Source organism: Bombina bombina, chromosome 7 (assembly GCF_027579735.1).
Source record: "Bombina bombina isolate aBomBom1 chromosome 7, aBomBom1.pri, whole genome shotgun sequence".
NCBI classification, from domain to species: domain Eukaryota; kingdom Metazoa; phylum Chordata; class Amphibia; order Anura; family Bombinatoridae; genus Bombina; species Bombina bombina.
The window spans coordinates 631795967-631823375 of NC_069505.1; the positions used below are offsets into that span (position 1 = coordinate 631795967).

Here is a 27409-nt window from a genome sequence, read left to right on the forward strand (position 1 = left end):
TCCAGAAACTGGCAGTAGGACTGGGAGTTGAGCTTGACTCCATCCTCAACCCGAAAAGGCCCCACAAGATCATCTTTGATGATACCAGCCCAAACCAGTACTACACCTCCACCTTGCTGGCGTCTGAGTCGGACTGGAGCTCTCTGCCCTTTACCAATCCAGCCACGGGCCCATCCATCTGGCCCATCAAGACTCACTCTCATTTCATCAGTCCATAAAACCTTAGAAAAATCAGTCTTGAGATATTTCTTGGCCCAGTCTTGACGTTTCAGCTTGTGTGTCTTGTTCAGTGGTGGTCGTCTTTCAGCCTTTCTTACCTTGGCCATGTCTCTGAGTATTGCCCACCTTGTGCTTTTGGGCACTCCAGTGATGTTGCAGCTCTGAAATATGGCCAAACTGGTGGCAAGTGGCATCTTGGCAGCTGCACGCTTGACTTTTCTCAGTTCATGGGCAGTTATTTTGCGCCTTGGTTTTTCCACACGCTTCTTGCGACCCTGTTGACTATTTTGAATGAAACGCTTGTTTGTTCGATGATCACGCTTCAGAAGCTTTGCAATTTTAAGAGTGCTGCATCCCTCTGCAAGATATCTCACTATTTTTTACTTTTCTGAGCCTGTCAAGTCCTTCTTTTGACCCATTTTGCCAAAGGAAAGGAAGTTGCCTAATAATTATGCACACCTGATATAGGGTGTTGATGTCATTAGACCACACCCCTTCTCATTACAGAGATGCACATCACCTAATATGCTTAATTGGTAGTAGGCTTTCGAGCCTATACAGCTTGGAGTAAGACAACATGCATAAAGAGGATGATGTGGTCAAAATACTCATTTGCCTAATAATTCTGCACTCCCTGTATAGGCATTTTGAGGTTTGGGAAACTTTGCCCCTCCTGGTAGGAATGTATATCCCATACGTCACTAGCTCATGGACTCTTGCTAATTACATGAAAGAAAATAAATCTTTGTTCCTAATTTAAGAATAACATGAAAACTATAATCTGTATCTTTTTGTTAATGACTAGATTGAACAAAATGTATCTATTTAAGTGTGCACAAAGAATGAGTTGTATTGTAATATAAAAATCTATATATACTAGCGAATGGTTAAATTCTTAGTTGTGCAGAAACAGGGTTATTTAAGAAGTCAAAAGGAAGTGAGTAACTATAGTCTATGATTACGGCATGATCTATGAGTCAGAAGCGTCAGACTTTTTAAATGAGTTGAAATAAAGTTGGAATTTTATTTGCTTTTAACCACCTGGGAAGGATTTTTTCTATTTTCGATACTCATTCTTCTTTGTCTTTTTGACTCTGAGAACTTAAAGGGACACAAAACCCTCATTTTTTCTCTCATGATTCTGCAGCAATTTTAAGTAACTTTCTAATGTATTCTTTTTTCTTCATTCTCTTGGTATCTTTTGTTAAAACAGCAGGAATATAAGCTTAGGAGATGGCCCATCTTTGGTTCAGAACCTCGGTAGTGCTTGCTTATTGGTGGCTAAATGTAGCCTGCACTGATTGAGAAAGCCCTTGCAATCAGTGGTACCATCGTACTTATCAGGTAAAGGAATATGGGGTACAGCAGTGGGTACAGAGGAGGAAGGTGTAGCAACTTCAGCAGTAGTCGGTTCAGTAGAATTAGAGGGAGCAGGTTTGTTTGCAAATAGTGAGGAAAGCATAGCAGTAATAGTCTCCAATTTGGATTCCAGATCTTGCAGATATGTGCCATGGGCTCCCAGCATTTGTCTCTGAAGGGAGATGGCTCGTTACCTCATTCGGGTCCATGGCCCAAGTATAATGTAATGTTCATGGGATATTTCCTTATCAGACCAATCCTGGCCAGTAGTCTTCTTATCCCAGCATCAAGTGGAAAGATAAGGAAAAATCCCATAAGTAAGTTTAGAAGATAAGGAATAACGAAAGCAGAAACGGCAGCAAATCCAAACTAAAAGCAACAATAGGAGACAGAGACACAATACTCTCAGAGCAAAAAGGGGATAAAAAGGGGATCAAAGGGTTGGTCACGGTACAGAGCAGAGTTCACCAACAGGCAGGCAGTCTAATCCGAAAAAACTAGCAAAGAAGTAAATAGAGACCCCAGGAGCACACAGAGACAAACCTAGAGATGGAATGAAAGGAGGTCCTGTAAATAGGCGCAGGTTCGCACTGGAATGGATACAAAGCGGCACTCTCAGCGCACGATGATGACATCACCACTGAGCACCTACAGCAACCTCAACCGCTGGAGGAGCAGAGGCAGTAGAGACATGACAGTTGGCAAGTGATCTAGCGGAGATGAGTAGAGCCGCCTCACTACCTCAGGTGTAGACCCTAGGGCAAGTTATCGCTCTGATGCAGGAATAAAATGATGTCCTGAGGGTTAATCTTATTTCCTCAGATCTTTCATTGGATCAGCAGCCAATTGTAGGGTGTTTTGATCCCAGGAATACGATATATATCAGTTTTAATAAATGTTATCTGCATGAGAAGAATTTAACATGATCGTGATATCCTATGTCCTGAAGTTAGCTTGCATCGGGTTTCTCTCACTTGCAAACGTTTTACTTTCACCTGGTAAAACGCACGCTAATCCGTCCACTTTAAAAGTTTACTTCTAGTGAAGTTTGCGCTGGAGCAAAGTAATATATATAAACATAGCCGCCACTTGTTATTTAACCCTTTGTTTTCACACTGCGGCGTTACCCAGCCTCTCTCTAAGACCTTTTTTTTAACTACTTGGCTGCCAGAGAGGATTGTAGTCTGTTGCAGTCAAGTGTGTACATTTTTAATTTAATAAAAATCATATAATTACCTCCCAGCATTAAAAGATAAATAAAAAAATATCAATAAAAGATTATTGTTTTATTGAAACAACTTGGAGTAAAAAAGCATATAGAAAATGAATCTAAAAGCAACAACCACACAATGCCACACCATTCATCAGAAACAACTACTTAAAAAGGGGGGAAACATCTGAAAAATTAGGAGAAAAACAAAAGATTAACAAATTTTACTAACAAAAATAAATCCAAGAGCAAGGGGTTGATTTTAAAGAGGCGCTGGCAAATTCTACCTTGACTTGGACTCTAAATTGTACAGTTTTTAAGGCATAACTTTCATTAGAATTCTATTTCAAGTAACCTCAATCATTTCTCTCCTTGTTTTTGTAAATATCAAACAGAACATGAAAGAGTTAATGTACTTGGGCCACTGGGTTATATTTGCTTTCTGGGCTCATAGTCATAGGGGTTAAAATACAATACAGACCCAGAACTTCTAGTGTTTGTCTTAGTTAAATAATAACTCTAGATGTCCTTTCCCTCCATGTTTAAAGTTATGAATATGATAATGCAAAATGGAACAAAGAGCCGATAAAGAATGAACAAAGTAAAATATAGGCACGAGGGGGGTGGCACTAAAATAGGTGCATTGGAACTGCAACATGGAACCTGCAGGGTTAACTGGATTGGAATATCCCTCTCATAAACTTACCACACCCTGTGCTGTATAAGAAGAGACATTTAGTTTCATTTCCTGCTGCTACATACAAACATGATGTCTGCTGATCTGAGACAGGAGCTGACCTGCCCCATCTGCCTGAGTATTTATACAGATCCTGTAACTCTCAGCTGTGGCCATAACTACTGCCTGGGCTGTATTGAGAGTGTGCTGGGTACCCAGGAGGGGTCTGGAGTTTATAGCTGTCCTGAGTGCAGAAAGAGCTTCAGTAACAGACCTGAGCTGCAGAGGAACATAGCGCTGTGTAACATAGTGAGGAATTCACAGATTACTGAGCCAGAGCAAAAAGACACTGGGGTCTTCTGCACTTACTGTATTCACTCTCCTGTACCTGCTACTAAATCCTGTCTGCTGTGTGAGGCTTCTCTGTGTGATGCCCACCTGATTGTACACAGCAAGTCTGAGGAACACATCTTAACTAAACCCACGACTTCCTGGGGTAACAGAAAATGCTCCAAACACAAGGAGCTGCTAAAATATTACTGCACTGAGGATGCTGCCTGTATCTGTGTGTCCTGCTCCCTGGCTGGAGAGCACAGGGGACACCAGGTGGAGCTGCTGAATGAGGCTTCTGAGAAGAAGAAAGAGAAACTGAGAGATGTTCTGCAGAAACTGATCACAAAGAGAGAGAAGACTGAGAAAAGAGTCCAGAGTCTGCAGGAGCACAGGAAAGGGGTGCAAGAGAAAGCAGCTGGTATAACAGAGCGACTCACTGCCCTGATTAGGGACATCAGGAAACAGCTGGAAGACCTAGAGAAGCGAGTCCTGAGTGACATCACCTGGCAGCAGGAGCAGGCTTTACTCACAATCTCTGATCTGATCCAGCAGCTGGAAAAAGAGAAGGACGAGCTGACCAGGAAGATGTGTCAAATCGAGGAGCTGTGCAACATGACTGACCCATTAACTGTCCTACAAGAACAGGAATCACACAGAGATGACTTTTGTGATTCTGAGAAGGGAGATAATGAGGTCACACAGAGAGGTGATAAACAGGTCCCTGCTGGGGAGGATATGGATGAGTATATGTTCTCTGTGACCTTATACAGAGGTATAACTGATATTGTGACTGATGTAAAGAGAGGACTGTATATGCAGGTGACATCAGACATATTATTGGATATAAATACAGCTGCTAATAATGTTATTGTATTAGGTGACTTGAAAACTGCATCCTCGTCACATATAAACCAGCAGCGACCAGAAACACCAGAGAGATTTATAGATTATTCTCAGGTATTAAGCACCAGGAGCTTTTCCTCAGGACGACATTACTGGGAAGTGCAGACCAGTGAGACAGGGGTGTGGAGTGTAGGGGTTTGTTATCCCAATATGGAGAGGAGAGGAGATGAGTCAGGGATAGGATATAATGATAAATCATGGTGTTTGCATGGTTATAATAAAGATTGCTATGTGTTACATAACACAGTCGATATCTCATTATATCCCCCTCTATCATGTGACACAGTAGGAATACTGCTGGACTATGAGGCTGGGCGTTTGACCTTTTATGAGCTGTGTGACCCGATCAGACACTTACACACCTTCACGGTTACCTTCACTGAGCCTCTTCATGCTGCATTCTGGGTATGGTCAGGTGCCTCTGTGAGAATCATGTGCTAGATACACTGTCACATAATAATAATACTGCTGCCTGGGAGCCAGTGATGTTTGTGTATTGTGCACATTGTGTATGAACTGGGGATGAAATAAATATCTGTGTATGAGAGTCTGGTCTCCTTATATTATATATATAGCTGTATATATGGTACCTACATATGCTGCAGCACAGTACAGAGAGAGGATCACACAGTAATTACTGTCACATAATATAAAATAAATATCTGTGTATGAGAGTCTGGTCTCCTTATATTATATATATAGCTGTATATATGGTACCTACATATGCTGCAGCGCAGTACAGAGAGGGGATCACACAGTAATTACTGTCACATAATATAAAATAAATATCTGTGTATGAGAGTCTGGTCTCCTTATATTATATATATATAGCTGTATATATGGTACCTACATATGCTGCAGCGCAGTACAGAGAGGGGATCACACAGTAATTACTGTCACATAATATAAAATAAATATCTGTGTATGAGAGTCTGGTCTCCTTATATTATATATATAGCTGTATATATGGTACTTACATATGCTGCAGCACAGTACAGAGAGGGGATCACACAGTAATAACTGTCACATAATATAAAATAAATATGTGTATGAGAGTCTGGTCTCCTTATATTATTATATAGAGCTGTATATATGGTACCTACATATGCTGCAGCGCAGTACAGAGAGGGGATCACACAGTAATTACTGTCACATAATATAAATATCTGTGTATGAGAGTCTGGTCTCCTTATATTATATATATAGCTGTATATATGGTACCTACATATGCTGCGGCACAGTACAGAGAGGGGATCACACAGTAATTACTGTCACATAATATAAATAAATATCTGTGTATGAGAGTCTGGTCTCCTTATATTATATATATAGCTGTATATATGGTACCTACATATGCTGCAGCACAGTACAGAGAGGGGATCACACAGTAATTACTGTCACATAATATAAAATAAATATCTGTGTATGAAAGTCTGGTCTCCTTATATATATATATATATAGCTGTATATATGGTACCTACATATGCTGCAGCGCAGTACAGAGAGGGTATCACACAGTAATTACTGTCACATAATATAAAATAAATATCTGTGTATGAGAGTCTGGTCTCCTTATATTATATATATAGCTGTATATATGGTACCTACATATGCTGCAGCGCAGTACAGAGAGGAGATCACACAGTAATTACTGTCACATAATATACAATAAATATCTGTGTATGAGAGTCTGGTCTCCTTATATTATATATATAGCTGTATATATGGTACCTACATATGCTGCAGCGCAGTACAGAGAGGAGATCACACAGTAATTACTGTCACATAATATAAAATAAATATCTGTGTATGAGAGTCTGGTCTCCTTATATTATATATATATAGCTGTATATATGGTACCTACATATGCTGCAGCACAGTACAGAGAGGGGATCACACAGTAATTACTGTCACATAATATAAAATAAATATCTGTGTATGAGAGTCTGGTCTCCTTATATTATATATATAGCTGTATATATGGTACCTACATATGCTGCAGCACAGTACAGAGAGGGGACCACACAGTAATTACTGTCACATAATATAAACTAAATATCTGTGTATGAGAGTCTGGTCTCCTTATATTATATATATATATATATATAGCTGTATATATGGTACCTAAATATGCTGCAGCACAGTACAGAGAGGGGATCACACAGTAATTACTGTCACATAATATAAAATAAATATCTGTGTATGAGAGTCTGGTCTCCTTATATTATATATATAGCTGTATATATGGTACCTACATATGCTGCAGCGCAGTACAGAGAGGGGATCACACAGTAATTACTGTCACATAATATAAAATAAATATCTGTGTATGAGAGTCTGGTCTCCTTATATTATATATATAGCTGTAAATATGATACCTACATATGCTGCAGCGCAGTACAGAGAGGGGATCACACAGTAATTACTGTCACATAATATAAAATAAATATCTGTGTATGAGAGTCTGGTCTCCTTATATTATATATATATAGCTGTATATATGGTACCTACATATGCTGCAGCGCAGTACAGAGAGGGGATCACACAGTAATTACTGTCACATAATATAAAATAAATATCTGTGTATGAGAGTCTGGTCTCCTTATATTATATATATAGCTGTATATATGGTACCTACATATGCTGCAGCACAGTACAGAGAGGGGATCACACAGTAATTACTGTCACATAATATAAAATAAATATCTGTGTATGAGAGTCTGGTCTCCTTATATTATATATATATATATATATATATATATATATATATAGCTGTATATATGGTACCTACATATGCTGCAGCACAGTACAGAGAGGGGATCACACAGTAATTACTGTCACATAATATAAAATAAATATCTGTGTATGAGAGTCTGGTCTCCTTATATTATATATATAGCTGTATATATGGTACCTACATATGCTGCAGCACAGTACAGAGAGGGGATCACACAGTAATTACTGCCACATAATATAAAATAAATATCTGTGTATGAGAGTCTGGTCTCCTTATATTATATATATATATAGCTGTATATATGGTACCTACATATGCTGCAGCACAGTACAGAGAGGGGATCACACAGTAATTACTGTCACATAATATAAAATAAATATCTGTGTATGAAAGTCTGGTCTCCTTATATATATATATATATAGCTGTATATATGGTACCTACATATGCTGCAGCGCAGTACAGAGAGGGTATCACACAGTAATTACTGTCACATAATATAAAATAAATATCTGTGTATGAGAGTCTGGTCTCCTTATATTATATATATAGCTGTATATATGGTACCTACATATGCTGCAGCGCAGTACAGAGAGGAGATCACACAGTAATTACTGTCACATAATATACAATAAATATCTGTGTATGAGAGTCTGGTCTCCTTATATTATATATATAGCTGTATATATGGTACCTACATATGCTGCAGCGCAGTACAGAGAGGAGATCACACAGTAATTACTGTCACATAATATAAAATAAATATCTGTGTATGAGAGTCTGGTCTCCTTATATTATATATATATAGCTGTATATATGGTACCTACATATGCTGCAGCACAGTACAGAGAGGGGATCACACAGTAATTACTGTCACATAATATAAAATAAATATCTGTGTATGAGAGTCTGGTCTCCTTATATTATATATATAGCTGTATATATGGTACCTACATATGCTGCAGCACAGTACAGAGAGGGGACCACACAGTAATTACTGTCACATAATATAAACTAAATATCTGTGTATGAGAGTCTGGTCTCCTTATATTATATATATATATATATATATAGCTGTATATATGGTACCTAAATATGCTGCAGCACAGTACAGAGAGGGGATCACACAGTAATTACTGTCACATAATATAAAATAAATATCTGTGTATGAGAGTCTGGTCTCCTTATATTATATATATAGCTGTAAATATGATACCTACATATGCTGCAGCGCAGTACAGAGAGGGGATCACACAGTAATTACTGTCACATAATATAAAATAAATATCTGTGTATGAGAGTCTGGTCTCCTTATATTATATATATATAGCTGTATATATGGTACCTACATATGCTGCAGCGCAGTACAGAGAGGGGATCACACAGTAATTACTGTCACATAATATAAAATAAATATCTGTGTATGAGAGTCTGGTCTCCTTATATTATATATATAGCTGTATATATGGTACCTACATATGCTGCAGCACAGTACAGAGAGGGGACCACACAGTAATTACTGTCACATAATATAAACTAAATATCTGTGCATGAGAGTCTGGTCTCCTTATATTATATATATATATATATATATATATATATATATATATATATATATATATATATAGCTGTATATATGGTACCTACATATGCTGCAGCACAGTACAGAGAGGGGATCACACAGTAATTACTGTCACATAATATAAAATAAATATCTGTGTATGAGAGTCTGGTCTCCTTATATTATATATATAGCTGTATATATGGTACCTACATATGCTGCAGCACAGTACAGAGAGGGGATCACACAGTAATTACTGCCACATAATATAAAATAAATATCTGTGTATGAGAGTCTGGTCTCCTTATATTATATATATATATATATATATATAGCTGTATATATGGTACCTAAATATGCTGCAGCACAGTACAGAGAGGGGATCACACAGTAATTACTGTCACATAATATAAAATAAATATCTGTGTATGAGAGTCTGGTCTCCTTATATTATATATATAGCTGTATATATGGTACCTACATATGCTGCAGCGCAGTACAGAGAGGGGATCACACAGTAATTACTGTCACATAATATAAAATAAATATCTGTGTATGAGAGTCTGGTCTCCTTATATTATATATATAGCTGTAAATATGATACCTACATATGCTGCAGCGCAGTACAGAGAGGGGATCACACAGTAATTACTGTCACATAATATAAAATAAATATCTGTGTATGAGAGTCTGGTCTCCTTATATTATATATATATAGCTGTATATATGGTACCTACATATGCTGCAGCGCAGTACAGAGAGGGGATCACACAGTAATTACTGTCACATAATATAAAATAAATATCTGTGTATGAGAGTCTGGTCTCCTTATATTATATATATAGCTGTATATATGGTACCTACATATGCTGCAGCACAGTACAGAGAGGGGACCACACAGTAATTACTGTCACATAATATAAACTAAATATCTGTGCATGAGAGTCTGGTCTCCTTATATTATATATATATATATATATATATATATATATATATATATATATATAGCTGTATATATGGTACCTACATATGCTGCAGCACAGTACAGAGAGGGGATCACACAGTAATTACTGTCACATAATATAAAATAAATATCTGTGTATGAGAGTCTGGTCTCCTTATATTATATATATAGCTGTATATATGGTACCTACATATGCTGCAGCACAGTACAGAGAGGGGATCACACAGTAATTACTGCCACATAATATAAAATAAATATCTGTGTATGAGAGTCTGGTCTCCTTATATTATATATATATATAGCTGTATATATGGTACCTACATATGCTGCAGCGCAGTACAGAGAGGGGATCACACAGTAATTACTGTCACATAATATAAAATAAATATCTGTGTGTGAGAGTCTGGTCTCCTTGTATTATATATATAGCTGTATATATGATACCTACATATGCTGCAGCGCAGTACAGAGAGGGGATCACACAGTAATTACTGTCACATAATATAAAATAAATATCTGTGTATGAGTCTGGTCTCCTTACATTATATATATAGCTGTATATATGGTACCTACATATGCTGCAGTGCAGTACAGAGAGGGGATCACACAGTAATTACTGTCACATAATATAAAATAAATATCTGTGTATGAGTCTGGTCTCCTTATATTATATATATAGCTGTATATATGGTACCTACATATGCTGCAGTGCAGTACAGAGAGGGGATCACACAGTAATTACTGTCACATAATATAAAATAAATATCTGTGTATAAGAGTCTGGTCTCCTTATATTATTATATATAACTGTATATACGGTACCTACATATGCTGCAGCACAGTACAGAGAGGGGATCACACATTAATTACTGTCACATAATATAACATAAATATCTGTGTATGAGAGTCTGGTCTCCTTACATTATATATAGCTGTATATATGGTACCTACATATGCTGCAGCACAGTACAGAGAGGGGATCACACAGTAATTACTGTCACATAATATAAAATAAATATCTGTGTATGAGAGTCTGGTCTCCTTATATTATATATATAGCTGTATATATGGTACCTACATATGCTGCAGCACAGTACAGAGAGGGGATCACACAGTTATTACTGTCACATAACATAAAATAATATCTGTGTATGAAAGTCTGGTCTCCTTATATTATATATAGCTGTATATATGGTACCTACATATGCTGCAGCACAGTACAGAGAGGGGATCACACAGTAATTACTGTCACATAATATAAAATAAATATCTGTGTATGAGAGTCTGGTCTCCTTATATTATATATATAGCTGTATATATGGTACCTACATATGCTGCAGTACAGTACAGAGAGGGGATCACACAGTAATTACTGTCACATAATATAAAATAAATATCTGTGTATGAGAGTCTGGTCTCCTTATATTATATATATAGCTGTATATATGGTACCTACATATGCTGCAGTGCAGTACAGAGATGGGATCAAACAGTAATTACTGTCACATAATATAAAATAAATATCTGTGTATAAAAGTCTGGTCTCCTTATATTATATATATAGCTGTATATATGGTACCTACATATGCTGCAGCACAGTACAGAGAGGGGATCACACAATAATTACTGTCACATAATATAAAATAAATATCTGTGTATGAGAGTGTGGTCTCCTTATATTATATTATATATATAGCTGTATATATGGTACCTACATATGCTGCAGCACAGTACAGAGAGGGGATCACACAGTAATTACTGTCACATAATATAAAATAAATATCTGTGTATGAGAGTCTGGTCTCCTTATATAATATATATATATAGCTGTATATATGGTAACCTCATATGCTGCAGCACAGTACAGAGAGGGGATCACACAGTAATTACTGTCACATAATATAAAATAAATATCTGTGCATGAGAGTCTGGTCTCCTTATAAGGTCTAAACCCCCTATTACGTCCTACGTAGTGTAGCATAACATGAAATAATAAGACAGCACACCAAGTTGGGAGGAAAAGACCGGTCACGGTCGCGTTTATTAAATAAACGAATAACTAGTGCCTAATGCGTTATTCGAATTACCTTAGGCACTTTTCTTAATACCAAACTTGGCAACAAGTTCGTTAACAACAAAAAACGTTGGCGGCATCTCACCCTAACCTAGCCCCTTTAGGCAGATGGTCAAGGCCCCTTTCGATGCCTGCAACGTGACACCCGGCTGTCACGCCCAATGGCACTGAGAGAGAGCTGTGATGGTTTAGAGGTATTCGGTCTTGTTTGCCAGGAAGAGGACCCCCAGGCCGGCGCCTGGCGGGCGTAACCCCCCTTTATTTAGACCGGCACTCTTCTCTCTCCGTGTCCGCTCCCCAGGGCCCTGACCACCAGCCTAACAAGGCATCAACCCAACCCAGTACGGTGACCTCTCTCAATCGAATCGTACAACCCTATTGATAGAGGTGGGTGACTACATTAAGAACCCGGTCTTACACAAGGCTAGCTCAATTAAACCTACCCCTGCCGGGTTAGCTCACCCTACAAGCCGCATCGCCACCAATCCACTGCTACTCCGGGGTCGGGTGGGCGGGAAACTTTCCTCTTGAAGTCTGGAACCGAAAAGAGGCCAGATACTCTGCTGCAGGACCCTATAAATGTAAGAACAAAACACTGCCTCCTCTCCTGCAACATTGTAACTGTCATGATTCCACCTTAAATCCCTTTGTCCACCTTTACTATTCACCTATAAAAGGATACCAGACACACCTGTCTAATGCTTGATTATTGAAGTTGTGTTTCTGAAGAACTTCCTGTTCCTCCGTTTCTACTCTCTCAAGCCTTTAACTAATTTCTGAGAATCATCTACATTGGATCAAGTTTTCACTTTCAAAGAGTATCTAAACTGATTATATCTTCCAAAACTTACTTCTCCAAGGTATTTATCCCTTGCCGTAATCTATAGCCTGAATCTGTGACGTCATCTCACACGCTGTATCACAGGAACCGTACAGCACTCGCATCTTGCAGCCTCCTCCTCTCTGACCTGTTCAGTGAACGCTGCCTAATCAATAACGCTGCTTCCCAGCTGTGTCTTCGATACATTTCAGTCTCCGATCAGGTACAAACTACCTCAAGCTCATAAACTGTTTTTGCCTCAAGTAAGATTATCTTATAACTTACAAACTATATTTTGTCAATTCAAGTTTACATATTATTATTATCGGATACATATTTTTTCTATCTTTTTGCTCACCATTTTTGTCTCCTATTTTTCTCTTGTGCGCACAGAGTGTATTATTTTTTGTCATTAATACAGCCTGTCTCTAGTAAGACAAATCTTATTTCTGAGTGAGTTTACTTTAAGAATCTTATTCCTCAGATTTTCCACTCTGTATTATTTTTTATTTATACAAATCATTTATCAATTACTAATATTAAGTTGCTTTATTCCATGAGTTTAACTTATTCAAAGCTATATTTGTTAAATATTGGAAAAAAGCTACAATTCTATTTTTATTTTCCTGGAGACATGACAGAATAATCAAGCCTAAAAAATATATAAAGTTATTCTTAAATATGGATCCTGCAGCAATGGCAAATGAAATAACCAGTTTAAATCAAAAGGTGGAGATATTAGCTCAGGGTTTAACAGAGTTAAAAAATGAAAATAACACTTTGAAAAGTATTTTGAATGACTTTATTACACAAAAGGCAGCTGAACACCCTGAACCAAAGATTAACCCACCAAGTGTGTTTGCTGGTGTACGCACTCGCTTCCGTGAATTTCGCAATGCATGTTTACTCATGTTCTCTATGAAACCTAAAACATATTATTCTGATAGAGTAAAAGTATGTACTGTGATCTCATATTTAAGTGGGGAACCCAGATTATGGGCTGACAAATTTTTTGAGGCTAATGATCCCATTTTAGGTTCACTGGAAGATTTCTTTAACGCAATGGCTTTATTGTATGAAGACCGCAACACCCAACTCACTGCTGAAAATAACTTAAGAACACTTAAGCAGGGCAAACGGCCAGTTGAGGACTACGTCGCTGAGTTTCAACTATGGGCTACGGAGTCTCAGTGGAACTCAGTCTCTCTACGCAACCAGTTTCGTCTGGGACTATCAAAACATTTGAAAGATGAGTTATCTCGTATTGAGTTCCCAGACACGCTTGAGTCTCTCATAAAGATCTCTATTTCAATGGATAGGAGATTCAGGGAACGCCGTGCTGAAAAGGTACCACCTGAACCATTTCCAAAGAAGTACCATCAACCACATGTACAACAACCTTCTTCAAGTCCTGTACCTATGGAAATTGGCACAATTAAGGGTCCTCTAACATACGAAGAAAAACAAAGAAGAAGAAGTTTAAATCTTTGTATGTATTGTGGAAACAAAGACCACACAGTGTTCACTTGTCCAACTCTAATACGCCAGAAGAGGGGTAAGATATCGATAGTTAACCCTCAAATTAATTCTAAAATATTATCACACTTAACCATTTCATTGTCTTTGCAGTGGGATCAACATCTTCTGCTGAATGAGGCCATGATCGATTCAGGGGCGTTTGGCATGTTCATGGATCAAACTTATGTTACAAAAAATAAAATACCCAGAGTGTTAAAGCAATTCCCTATTCTTGTCAAAGTTATTGATGGTTCCACTCATTTAAAAGGTCCAATAACACACCACACTATTCCACTACTCACTACTACAGGTAATGGACATACTGAATATATCACATTCGATATACTACCTAACTCTATCCATCCTATCATTTTAGGATACCCTTGGTTGCAGCTGCATAATCCAAGTATTGATTGGGTAACCAATAATATACAATATACATCTCAGTACTGTACCAATACTTGTTATCCTACAATCTCTATAAACCACATACAACCTCAACTACCCCCAGAATACCTTGAGTTTTCAGATGTGTTTAATCTTAAAGAGGCAGAAAATCTACCACCACATAGGCCATTCGATTGTCCTATAGACACTAAACCTAATACCACCATACCTTTTGGTAAAATATATCCTATGTCTAATAAAGAATTACAATACCTTAGAGAATATCTCGATGAAAATTTAAGAAAAGGGTTTATATCCACTTCCACTTCTCCAGCAGCAGCTGGAATGTTTTTTGTGACCAATAAAGACGGTACTATACGTCCTATTATAGATTACAGGGGTTTAAATGAAATTACAGTAAAGAATCGCTACCCACTTCCACTCATCCCTGAACTCTTAGAAAGATTAACTGATGCTCAAATCTTTACCAAACTAGATTTGAAAGGTGCGTATAATCTCATACGCATAAGAAAAGGAGATGAGTGGAAAACAGCTTTTAAAACTCGTTATGGCTTATATCAGTACAATGTCATGCCTTTTGGCTTGACAAATGCTCCAGCAACTTTTCAGTTTTTTATAAATGAGATATTCAAGGATTTATTAGATATCTGCGTAGTGATATATCTAGATGACATTTTAATTTATTCTAAGAACATAACTGATCACATCAAACACGTACGATGGGTTTTAATGAGGTTAAGAGAGCATCATCTTTATGCTAAATTAGAAAAATGTCAATTCCATGTAAAGACAATCAAATTTCTGGGTTACATCATCTCCCCAACTGGCATAGAAATGGATCCTGACAAAATAAAGGTTGTTTTGGATTGGCCTGTCCCTACCAATTTAAAATCTCTCCAAAAGTTCCTTGGTTTTTCTAATTTTTACAGAAGATTTATTCAGGGGTATTCTTCCATAGTCCAACCCTTAACTAAATTGACAGGAAAAATTAAATTCTGTTGGACTACTGAAGCACAAGAAGCTTTCGAACATTTGAAAAAATGTTTTACTTCAGCTCCCATCTTACAGCTTCCTGATCCAGAAGCAGATTTTACCTTAGAAGTTGATGCCTCAAATGTTGGTGTTGGGGCAATTTTGTCTCAACGACGCATTGGATCACAAGTTAACCATCCTGTTGCCTTTTATTCCCGACTCTTGACTCCAGCAGAAAGGAATTACTCTGTGGGTGACCTAGAACTTTTAGCAATAAAAGTTGCCATGGAACATTGGAGGCATATTCTTGAAGGCACATCCAAACCTTTTTTAGTACTTACAGATCACAAGAATCTACAGTACCTAAAGAAAAACAAAACTTTATCTTCACGTCAGGTCCGATGGTCCCTTTTTCTAGATCGCTTTAACTATCTCATCCACTACCGTCCAGGATCAAAAAACACTCAAGCAGACTCTCTATCCAGAACTTTTCAGAATGTACCTGAAAAGGAAGAGGCACAAAATATCATACCCACTCACAGATTCTTAGCCTCCATTACCTCATTCCATTCTGATCTACTAAATGCTCAACTCAAAGATTCCACAATCCCTTCAATCTGTATTAAGGATTCTAAGACTGGTTTATATCATTATCACAAACTTCTGTATGTACCACCAACATTAAGAAAACAATTACTTCATCATTTCCATAATCTTCCATTAGCAGGACATCCGGGTATTACTAAAACCCATGAATTGTTGAATAGAGAATATTGGTGGCCGAAAATGAAACAAGATATTTGTAGCCATATCACTGACTGCCAAGTTTGTTCCCGAACCAAACGACCTTCGCATAAACCATTCGGTTTGTTGACTCCTCTGCCAATACCTGACACTCCTTGGCATATGATTTCAATGGATTTCATTGTAGAGTTACCACCTTCGAAGAACTATACCTGTATCCTAGTAGTCGTTGATCACCTTACTCGTATGGGACATTTCATTCCACTTAAGAAGATACCCTCTGCAACAACCACTGCTACCTGTTTCATCAACCATATCGTAAAATTACATGGTCTACCACTTTCAATAGTTACAGATAGGGGAACTCAGTTCACCTCCAGATTCTGGAGGGAATTGTGTCGTCTATTGAAGATCACCCCCAGATTCACAACAGCTTTTCATCCGCAATCTAACGGTTTGACAGAACGACTAAATCAAACGTTAGAGCAGTATCTTCGGTGTTATATATCTCAAGTTCAAGATGATTGGTCAGACTGGCTACCAATGGCGGAATTCGCTTATAATAATTCGATTAACACTTCTACTAAAATGACACCATTTTTTGCTTCTTATGGTTATCATCCGAGAACAATACCCACTTCTAACTTTACCTCATCTTCTCCCTATGCTGTCGAATATATTACTGAACTGAAAAACTCTATACCTTTATTGAAAAAACATCTGGAGAATGCAAAAGATAAACAAAAGTTTTATTTTGACAAGAAACATATACCACCCCCTTCATATAAACCTGGAGATCGTGTATGGTTATCCACGAAAAATATAAAACTGAAAGTTCCTTGCAAAAAATTGGCGACCCAATTTATAGGTCCCTTCAAAATTAAGAAAATCCTAAATCCTAATGCAGTCGTTCTCCATTTGCCAGCTCATCTACGGATTCATCCTTCCTTCCATGTGTCTCTCTTGAAACCTTATTCTGGTACATTAGACTCACTACCCGGGACTGATTCCTCTGATACGGATTTGTGTGCAGATCAGTCTGACTTCGAGGTGGAAAAGATCTTGGATTCCCGCAACCGTTGGAGAAGAGTTGAATATCTGGTCCGTTGGTTGGGATATGGTCCTGAAGATGACTCTTGGATTCCCTTACGTGATATTCAGGCTCCAGAACTCTTACGTGAATTTCATCTTCGCAACCCTTCCAAACCTGGGTCTCTGCTCCCAGGAGGTCCGCCTTGAGACGGGGGATCTGTCATGATTCCACCTTAAATCCCTTTGTCCACCTTTACTATTCACCTATAAAAGGATACCAGACACACCTGTCTAATGCTTGATTATTGAAGTTGTGTTTCTGAAGAACTTCCTGTTCCTCCGTTTCTACTCTCTCAAGCCTTTAACTAATTTCTGAGAATCATCTACATTGGATCAAGTTTTCACTTTCAAAGAGTATCTAAACTGATTATATCTTCCAAAACTTACTTCTCCAAGGTATTTATCCCTTGCCGTAATCTATAGCCTGAATCTGTGACGTCATCTCACACGCTGTATCACAGGATCCGTACAGCTCTCACATCTTGCAGCCTCCTCCTCTCTGACCTGTTCAGTGAACGCTGCCTAATCAATAACGCTGCTTCCCAGCTGTGTCTTCGATACATTTCAGTCTCCGATCAGGTACAAACTACCTCAAGCTCATAAACTGTTTTTGCCTCAAGTAAGATTATCTTATAACTTACAAACTATATTTTGTCAATTCAAGTTTACATATTATTATTATCGGATACATATTTTTTCTATCTTTTTGCTCACCATTTTTGTCTCCTATTTTTCTCTTGTGCGCACAGAGTGTATTATTTTTTGTCATTAATACAGCCTGTCTCTAGTAAGACAAATCTTATTTCTGAGTGAGTTTACTTTAAGAATCTTATTCCTCAGATTTTCCACTCTGTATTATTTTTTATTTATACAAATCATTTATCAATTACTAATATTAAGTTGCTTTATTCCATGAGTTTAACTTATTCAAAGCTATATTTGTTAAATATTGGAAAAAAGCTACAATTCTATTTTTATTTTCCTGGAGACATGACAGTAACAAACAAACTCACATTCTCCAGACTTCAAGTTGGTAATCCCTTAGTGTTGTTACAGGCCCACTAGAGGGCCCTCCACTCTCATAAGGTCTAAACCCCCTATTACGTCCTACGTAGTGTAGCATAACATGAAATAATAAGACAGCACACCAAGTTGGGAGGAAAAGACCGGTCACGGTAGCGTTTATTAAATAAACGAATAACTAGTGCCTAATGCTTTATTCGAATTACCTTAGACACTTTTCTTAATACCAAACTTGGCAACAAGTTCATTAACAACAAAAAACGTTGGCGGCATCTCACCCTAACCTAGCCCCTTTAGGCAGATGGTCAAGGCCCCTTTCGATGCCTGCAACGTGACACCCGGCTGTCACGCCCAATGGCACTGAGAGAGAGCTGTGATGGTTTAGAGGTATTCGGTCTTGTTCGCCAGGGAGAGGACCCCCAGGCCGGCGCCTGGCGGGCGTAACCCCCCCCCCCTTTATTTAGACCGGCACTCTTCTCTCTCCGTGCCCGCTCCCCAGGGCCCTGACCACCCGCCACAAGAGCCAGGTGTTCTCTTGCCGCCACATAACCGACAGGCACCTATAATAAATTAACATGTCAACAGTAACAATAACCTAAAGAACAATAACAATCAACTTTTTTTTTTTTTTAACTATAATACCCTTAACAAAGTGCTCTTAATGTCTGACAGAAACATGTCCAACCCGACATCGGTCAGGTGGACCCCATCAGGGCGAAATAGGTCCTTCTTGTCGGCCGTTATCCCATCGTGTCTAATCACGAAGCCCCCCAAGGCCGTGACCGCTCTTCCCAACTCTCTATTGACCTTCTTCCGCACGTTATAGGCTGCTTTCTGGGTCACAATGTGTCGCCAATGCAGCCGAGCAACCACATTTGACCAACCTATTTTGCCTCTTTCAACCACGTGTGCACCCACTTAAGATCCGCTGTCATCCTTTTAATAAGGTCCAGGGCCGGCAATGCACCTAAGTCATTACCCCCCAAATGCAGCACAATGACATTCGGCTGCCCCCACCTACTATGTGCATCCTGCAACAAGGCTGGTAAATCGTCCCACACAAGACCCCTGCGTCCCAACCACCGGAAGTTTGCCCTGGACGTTCGGAATCCAAGTTGTTGCCCTTCCGGCATCCGCAGTGCCCTGATGGACGCCCAATGGATAAATGAGTGTCCCACTATCCACACTCGAACCTATGGTGAACTTCCTAATGTACCTGGTAAAACAGACGACACCAAATTAACCTGGACTAGCGCCCTAGCCCCCGCAAAACCGCCCACTCACCTTCCGAAACTCCATCAGCAGCCCTGTCCCCACACCTACCCGCCAACCCACCGGTGTCGCGCAGGTGCCAACTCACATAACAATCAAAAAGCAACCTGGCCACCACCTTTCCTAGAAATGTGGACTTGGTGTGGGCCTAATATACGCCTTAAATTGGGCTGACTTCCATCTTCCCAAGCGCTTAATCTCCGCCGATGACTCCCCTTTCTCTGCTGCGCTAGTTGCAGCGCCTATCCGAAAGGAATGGGCCGCTATTTTCTTTGGGTCCAAGCCCGCCAACTCCGCCGTCTTAGCGAGAACTCTCCGGAACTGAAATTTGGACAATTCGGACCCGTCCTCGTGCACGAGGAAATGTGCGCCTTGTCCCGTACGGAGTTTCACAAACTCCTCCACGCAACGCACAGGGCAGCATATTGCTACCTCATGATGCGCGAGAGGCAGCCATGTGCCTTTGCCCTCCTGGTCAGTTTTAGACCTAGGGACGTATAATAGCACGCCCCCTTGTGCTAATCGCACATGCTTCGCCAATACCCCACCAGACCCTTCTGTCTTCGACGAGGAGACCAGTTCGCTCACCCGAAGGGCACCCGCGAATGCCAACGCAAAAGCGGTTCTAAACAGCAACGTCTTGTATTCAGACTTGCATAAGTCTCGCAGAAACAGAACCAACTGCTCCAGTCTGTCCGCTGTAATAGGTTCCCTATTATCCTTTATGCGGGGAACCGTTCTCCCCCATCCCTTCAGCACTTTTCTTACTAGAAAAGCCCTGGAGTGGTCGACGAAACCCAAAGCCTGGTTAAAGAAAGACACCGCTGCCAGCCTACCAACTGCTCCAGCCCTGCTAATGCCTTCACCTTTCAACTGAGCCAACCATCCCAACACTTGCACCCTCGAGGCCCCTTGTACCTGAACGCCCCTCTGCCGACAGAAAGTAACCCATCTGTTCCAGTGGCCCAGGTAGGTAGCCCATGTCTTCGGAGCCAGTGATGTCTTAACTAAACCGAGGATGCCTTCCCAGCCTTCGCCAGCTGCCAAAGAAAAGAAGGGCACGTTAGACCCTCCTTAGCCGCCCTGGGCGCTGCTCTCCTAAACTGCCCCCAGTTGAGAGTGCGTCAGCAATAACATTCTGCACTCCCGGGACGTGTTTGGCGGTGAAAGAGATGTTGAGCTGTAAACAGCGCAACACCAGGTGCCTCAGATAGCTTACCACATGTGGTGAAGCCGCAGACAACCTATTAATGGCGTACACCACGCTTAGATTGTCTGTCCAAAACACCACTGACCTATTTGATAACCGCGCACCCCATATTTCTACAGCTACCACTATGGGGAACAGTTCCAAAAGCGTCAAATTCCTGACGTACCCGGCCTCTATCCAATCACTGGGCCATGGAGCGGCGCTCCATTCCCCATCCAGATAAGCTCCGTACCCGAAGCCACCTGCCGCATCCGTGAAGAGGTGAAGTGCCTGATTGGAGACTGGCGGGTGCCTCCAGAGGCAAATCCCGTTGAAGTCAACCAAGAACCTGGCCCAAACTTCCAAATCCTCCTTCACCTTGAACGTAATACATAATACGCGCCCATTTCGCCTGACCCGGAGGGCCTTTCAACTGGCCCTCCAAACGGCGATTGAAGACCCTTCCCATCGGGATCACTCGCCCAGCAAAGTTCAGGAGGCCTAGCAATGATTGCACCTCCTTGATAGGCACCCTATCGCACCCCATAATTGCCCGGACCGCCTGCAGCATTCGCTGCACTTTTTCGCCGGGCAATCTACAGAACGCACGCACCGTGTCTATTTCTATCCCCAGAAATGTGATACATGTGCAGGGGCCCTGCGTCTTTTCATCCGCCAGAGGCACCCCGAAATTGGCCATCACTTCCTTCATGATTCTCATCAGCTGTTCGCAATCAGCGCAACCTGCTCTCCCCACCAGAAGGAAGTCGTCGAGGTAATGGGCAATCGCCCCACCCCCCGACGCCGACCAGACCACCCAGTGCAGAAAGGAACTAAAACACTCAAATAATGAGCAGGACAAGGAACATCCCATTGGTAGGCACCTGTCCACATAATAGAACCCTTCAAACCTCATCCCCATGAGCCTAAACGCTGAGGGGTGAAGGGGCAGCAGTCTGAATGCCGACTCAATGTCGAGCTTCGCCATCAATGCCCCTGAACCGCACTCCCTAACCACCTCCAGAGCATTATCAAAAGACTGATAATGCACCGAGCTGATTTCCGGGTCAATCGCATCATTGACTGACCCACCTTTCGGGAAAGACAGGTGATGAATCAACCTGAATTTCCCCGGCTCCTTTTTTGGCACCACCCCCAACGGTGAAACCACCAGGTTTGCGATGGGGGATTCCGCGAATGGGCCAGACACAGTACCCAATGCGACTTCCTTTGCCAATTTCTCCCTCACCACGTGTGGGAATTCGTAAGCCGTCTTTAAATTTTTATGCACCCCTGACCCACGCACCATCTTTGTAACTGGGATCTCGAAACCCCACTCCAGACCACCCCGGAGCAGCTCCGCTGCCCCCCTGTCTGGATAATGGGCCAGCCAAGGAAGCATAGGGGCCAGCTTAAGCGGGGTTGGGGCCCTTGACCACAGCTCCAGATTTTGGTGCTGGCTTCGGTTGCCCCTGTTCCTTGCATTTGCTGCAATTGACTCCCACATGTGGTCCTCCACAATATCTGCAGATGTGGCGAAAGGAGCAACTGTCACACTGCTTGTCCTGGAATTTCCAGCACTCTCGCCCGCGCCGACCTACCCTTCCACTCTGCCTCGGCAACCCCAGCCGCGCCTGCGTCGGGGGTGTGGGACCCCCTTCCAACCCCAGCTTCGACCACAGGTGCATGTCCTGCGTGCCAAAATGAAGTAGGTGGTTACCCACCATCTTCCTCCTGAAGGCCATGTCATATTCTCTCCATGCACCCTCTTTAAATCTGTTATGGATATCCTCAATAGTATCCTGGTACTTAAAGAGGTTGTGGCCCTGCAGTGGCCACCTATCTACATAACAGGCCGCCAGCACTCGGAAGCATTTTAGCCACTCCTCGTACGTTTCAGGCCTGCGCACTTTTTTTCAACTTGAGGTGCCCGTACAGAGAATGCACCAAACACGGGTACGTGTCTCCCTGTGCCGCCACCTTACGAGGCCCCGAGGCCCCGGGGGGGGTGCCCCCAGGACCTACGGGCCCTTGAACCCCTTCCACGGGTCCTGGCGCACTGTCCCTATCCTTCGCCTGCCCTGCCGCCATTTTCTTGATCCAGCGAAACATTCTGCGCTGACCCTTTCCAACCAGCCCCAGGTCCTCCCCACTATCTGAACCTGATCCACTAGATGAAGACCCTGTGTCAGCGTGCAGTGTGTGTGGTGCATAGTACTCACGACTTCCAGGGCGGTCTGCTTCGATGGGTGCCTGGGACGAAGATCCGGCCTGCTCCCTTTGCTCGGTGCACTGTCCTGCCACCACCAGCGCACTGGACGCTTCTTCGCCCATTGTGGAAGTATTCCTACTCGATACCTGGGGGAAAAAAATTAACTTGGGGAGTATTCTGGGCAATGGGTGGAGCATCAAAAGAGCGATTCCTCCCCTCCACCCTGAGATCCCCCCCCAGCATCCATCCCCAGAGCCTCAACCACAGCCCTTCTAATCAATATTTCCTGCCCAGGCCCCTCCTGGGCATGAGCACTAAACCCTTGAGGGGCCTGCTGCCTGGCCATCTCACGCAGCGCAGTCTCTACAGCCCTTTGTATTATTGCCTCTTGCACCACTGCAGCCTGCGGTGCCTCAGGCCTGCACACAGAAACCCCTGGCCTGTCACCTCCAAGCCCCATATTCCCAGGCACCATACACCCGTACACATCCTCACCAACCGTTCCACACTGTGACCCATGAGTACTGACATGCGTTATCCCCGCATGTGTCGTCCCTCTGCCCCCAGTGACATCCCTCATACTCCTGCCACTGCTCGCTTCCATGACTCTCACAGTATTGCTGCCCATATTCATGCTCCTTCCAGCTCCAGACAGTCTCACATGGCCGCTAGCACTAGACCCCCCATGCGCATGTGCGCCTGTACCTCCGCGACTCATGCCTGCCTGCGCCGTCTGCGTAGGCCCCACAGCTCTCAACCCCACAGACTCACACCTCCCGCCAGCATCCACCAAGCCTTGGCGCTCCTGCGCCCTCACAACCGGCCCATCAGTACTCGTGTGCGCATGCGCGCTTGTATTAGGCCTCGCATCCTCGCAGCGCTGCTGAGATCCTGCCGCCCCAGCCGCCCTAATGACGACCGGTAAGTCCTGCTGCCTCCGCTCTGCGCTGCCCTTTGCCGCCCCACCCGCGACCGGAAGCCTCCCCAAGTTACCTGGGCCGCTCTGGGCGCGAGTGGTGTCCTCCGGTCCTCTGACCCTCCCTCCAAGATGGAGGCCGAGCTCCTCCTCCTCCGATGAGCTGGAGGAGAACATCTCGCACGACCCGCTATCTGAGAGGGATGGGCCTGCTGCGCACTCTGCCATGTGAGCCCTCGTGGTCCCCGGAACACCTGCCCGACTCTCTACAACCCCACCGCCAGCCAGGGCCGCACTCCCGCCCTGCCCTTGAGCCTCTGGGGCCATCGCTGATGCCAGTGATTGGGCCAGGGCTAGGACCGCCACCATGGCTGCCGGTGGCAATGCTGGCAAAGCCCCAGCCTGTTCACACCCTCCGGTAACAGCCGGTCCCCTGCTAGCCTACGTCATCTCCAAAGGGGCCTCCCGCCCCCCACTAGGGCCGGCCTGGGCCTCCTCACAGCCCATTCCTCACGGCTGAGAAAGGGACACCTCCCTGGGCCCAACAGAGCTACCCCCTTTTTGCCCTGCACCTCCTCTCCCCTTTTTAGCAGGCCCTTTCCCCTTATTGAAGCTCCTCTGGGTTGGCCTTTTTGGGGGAGTGGGGGGAACAATTTCATCAAACCCATGCTCCTCTGCTTGTCTTGCAGGTCCTCTCTTCCTGGATGACATCTCCACAACCTCTCTGTATCTTTTGGGTGGCAGAGATTTCCTCCTGGATCTATCCATCAGCAAAAACTTCCTTCAGGGACACAGAAACTTTCCTCTTGAAGTCTGGAACCGAAAAGAGGCCGGATACTCTGCTGCAGGACCCTATAAAGGTAAAAACAAAACACTGCCTCCTCTCCTGCAACATTGTAACAAACAAACTCACATTCTCCAGACTTCAAGTTGGTAATCCCTTAGTGATGTTACAGGCCCACTAGAGGGCCCTCCACTCTCATATTATATATATAGCTGTATATATGGTACCTACATATGCTGCAGTACAGAGAGGGGATCACACAGTAATTACTGTCACATAATATAAAATAAATATCTGTGTATGATAGTCTGGTCTCCTTATATTATATATATATAGCTGTATATATGGTACCTACATATGCTGCAGCACAGTACAGAGAGGGGATCACACAGTAATTACTGTCACATAATATAAAATAAATATCTGTGTATGAGAGTCTGGTCTCCTTATATTATTATATATAGCTGTATATATGGTACCTACATATGCTGCAGCACAGTACAGAGAGGGGATCACACAGTAATTACTGTCACATAATATAAACTAAATATCTGTGTATGAGAGTCTGGTCTCCTTATATTATATATATAGCTGTATATATGGTACCTACATATGCTGCAGCGCAGTACAGAGAGGGGATCACACAGTAATTACTGTCACATAATATAAAATAAATATCTGTATGAGAGTCTGGTCTCCTTATATTATATATATAGCTGTATATATGGTACCTACATATGCTGCAGCACAGTACAGAGAGGGGATCACACAGTAATTACTGTCACATAATATAAAATAAATATCTGTGTATGAGAGTCTGGTCTCCTTATATTTTATATATATATATATATATATATATATATATATATATATATATATATATATATATATATATATATATATATATAGCTGTATATATGGTACCTACATATGCTGCAGCACAGTACAGAGAGGGGATCACACAGTAATTACTGTCACATAATATAAAATAAATATCTGTGTATGAGAGTCTAATCTCCTTATATTATATATATAGCTGTATATATGGTACCTACATATGCTGCAGCGCAGTACAGAGAGGGGATCACACAGTAATTACTGTCACATAATATAAAATAAATATCTGTGTATGAGAGTCTGGTCTCCTTATATTATATATATAGCTGTATATATGGTACCTACATATGCTGCAGCGCAGTACAGAGAGGGGATCACAGTAATTACTGTCACATAATATAAAATAAATATCTGTGTATGAGAGTCTGGTCTCCTTATATTATATTATATATATAGCTGTATATATGGTACCTACATATGCTGCAGTGCAGTACAGAGAGGGGATCACACAGTAATTACTGTCACATAATATAAAATAAATATCTGTGTATGAGAGTCTGGTCTCCTTATATTATATTATATATATAGCTGTATATATGGTACCTACATATGCTGCAGTGCAGTACAGAGAGGGGATCACACAGTAATTACTGTCACATAATATAAAATAAATATCTGTGTATGAGAGTCTGGTCTCCTTATATTATATATATAGCTGTATATACGGTACCTACATATGCTGCAGTGCAGTACAGAGAGGGGATCACACAGTAACTACTGTCACATAATATAAGATAAATATCTGTGTATGAAAGTCTGGTCTCCTTATATTATATATATATATATAGCTGTATATATGGTACCTACATATGCTGCAGCACAGTACAGAGAGGGTATGACACAGTAATTACTGTGACATAATATAAAATAAATATCTGTGTACGAGACTCTGGTCTCCTTATATTATATATATATATAGCTGTATATATGGTACCTACATATGCTGCAGTACAGAGAGGGGATCACACAGTAATTACTGTCACATAATAAAAAATAAATATCTGTGTATGAGTCTGGTCTCCTTATATTATATATATAGCTGTATATATGGTACCTACATATGCTGCAGCACAGTACATAGAGGGGATCACACAGTAATTACTGTCACATAATATAAAATAAATATCTGTGTATGAGAGTCTGGTCTCCTTATATTATATATATAGCTGTATATATGGTACCTACATATGCTGCAGCACAGAGAGGGGATCACACAGTAATTACTGTCACATAATATAAAATAAATATCTGTGTATGAGAGTCTGGTCTCATATTATATATATATTTAGCTGTATATATGGTACCTACAGATGCTGCAGCACAGTACAGAGAGGGGATCACACAGTAATTACTGTCACATAATATAAAATAAATATCTGTGTACGAGAGTCTGGTCTCCTTATATTATATATATATAGCTGTATATATGATACCTACATATGCTGCAGCACAGTACAGAGAGGGGATCACACAGTAATTACTGTCACATAATATAAAATAAATATCTGTGTATGAGAGTCTGGTCTCA

At 41.4% G+C, this 27409-nt stretch overlaps 1 protein-coding gene across 1 annotated transcript; it reads left to right on the forward strand.

Annotated features, from left to right (window-relative positions):
- The first annotated feature begins 3554 nt into the window (after nucleotides 1–3554).
- On the forward strand, nucleotides 3555–5247 carry LOC128635666 (E3 ubiquitin/ISG15 ligase TRIM25-like). The gene is given in 2 exon segments (XM_053688771.1): nucleotides 3555–5043; nucleotides 5046–5247. Coding segments are annotated over 2 exon segments (1527 nt in total). The 3' UTR covers nucleotides 5084–5247.
- Nucleotides 5248–27409: the final 22162 nt, after the last annotated feature.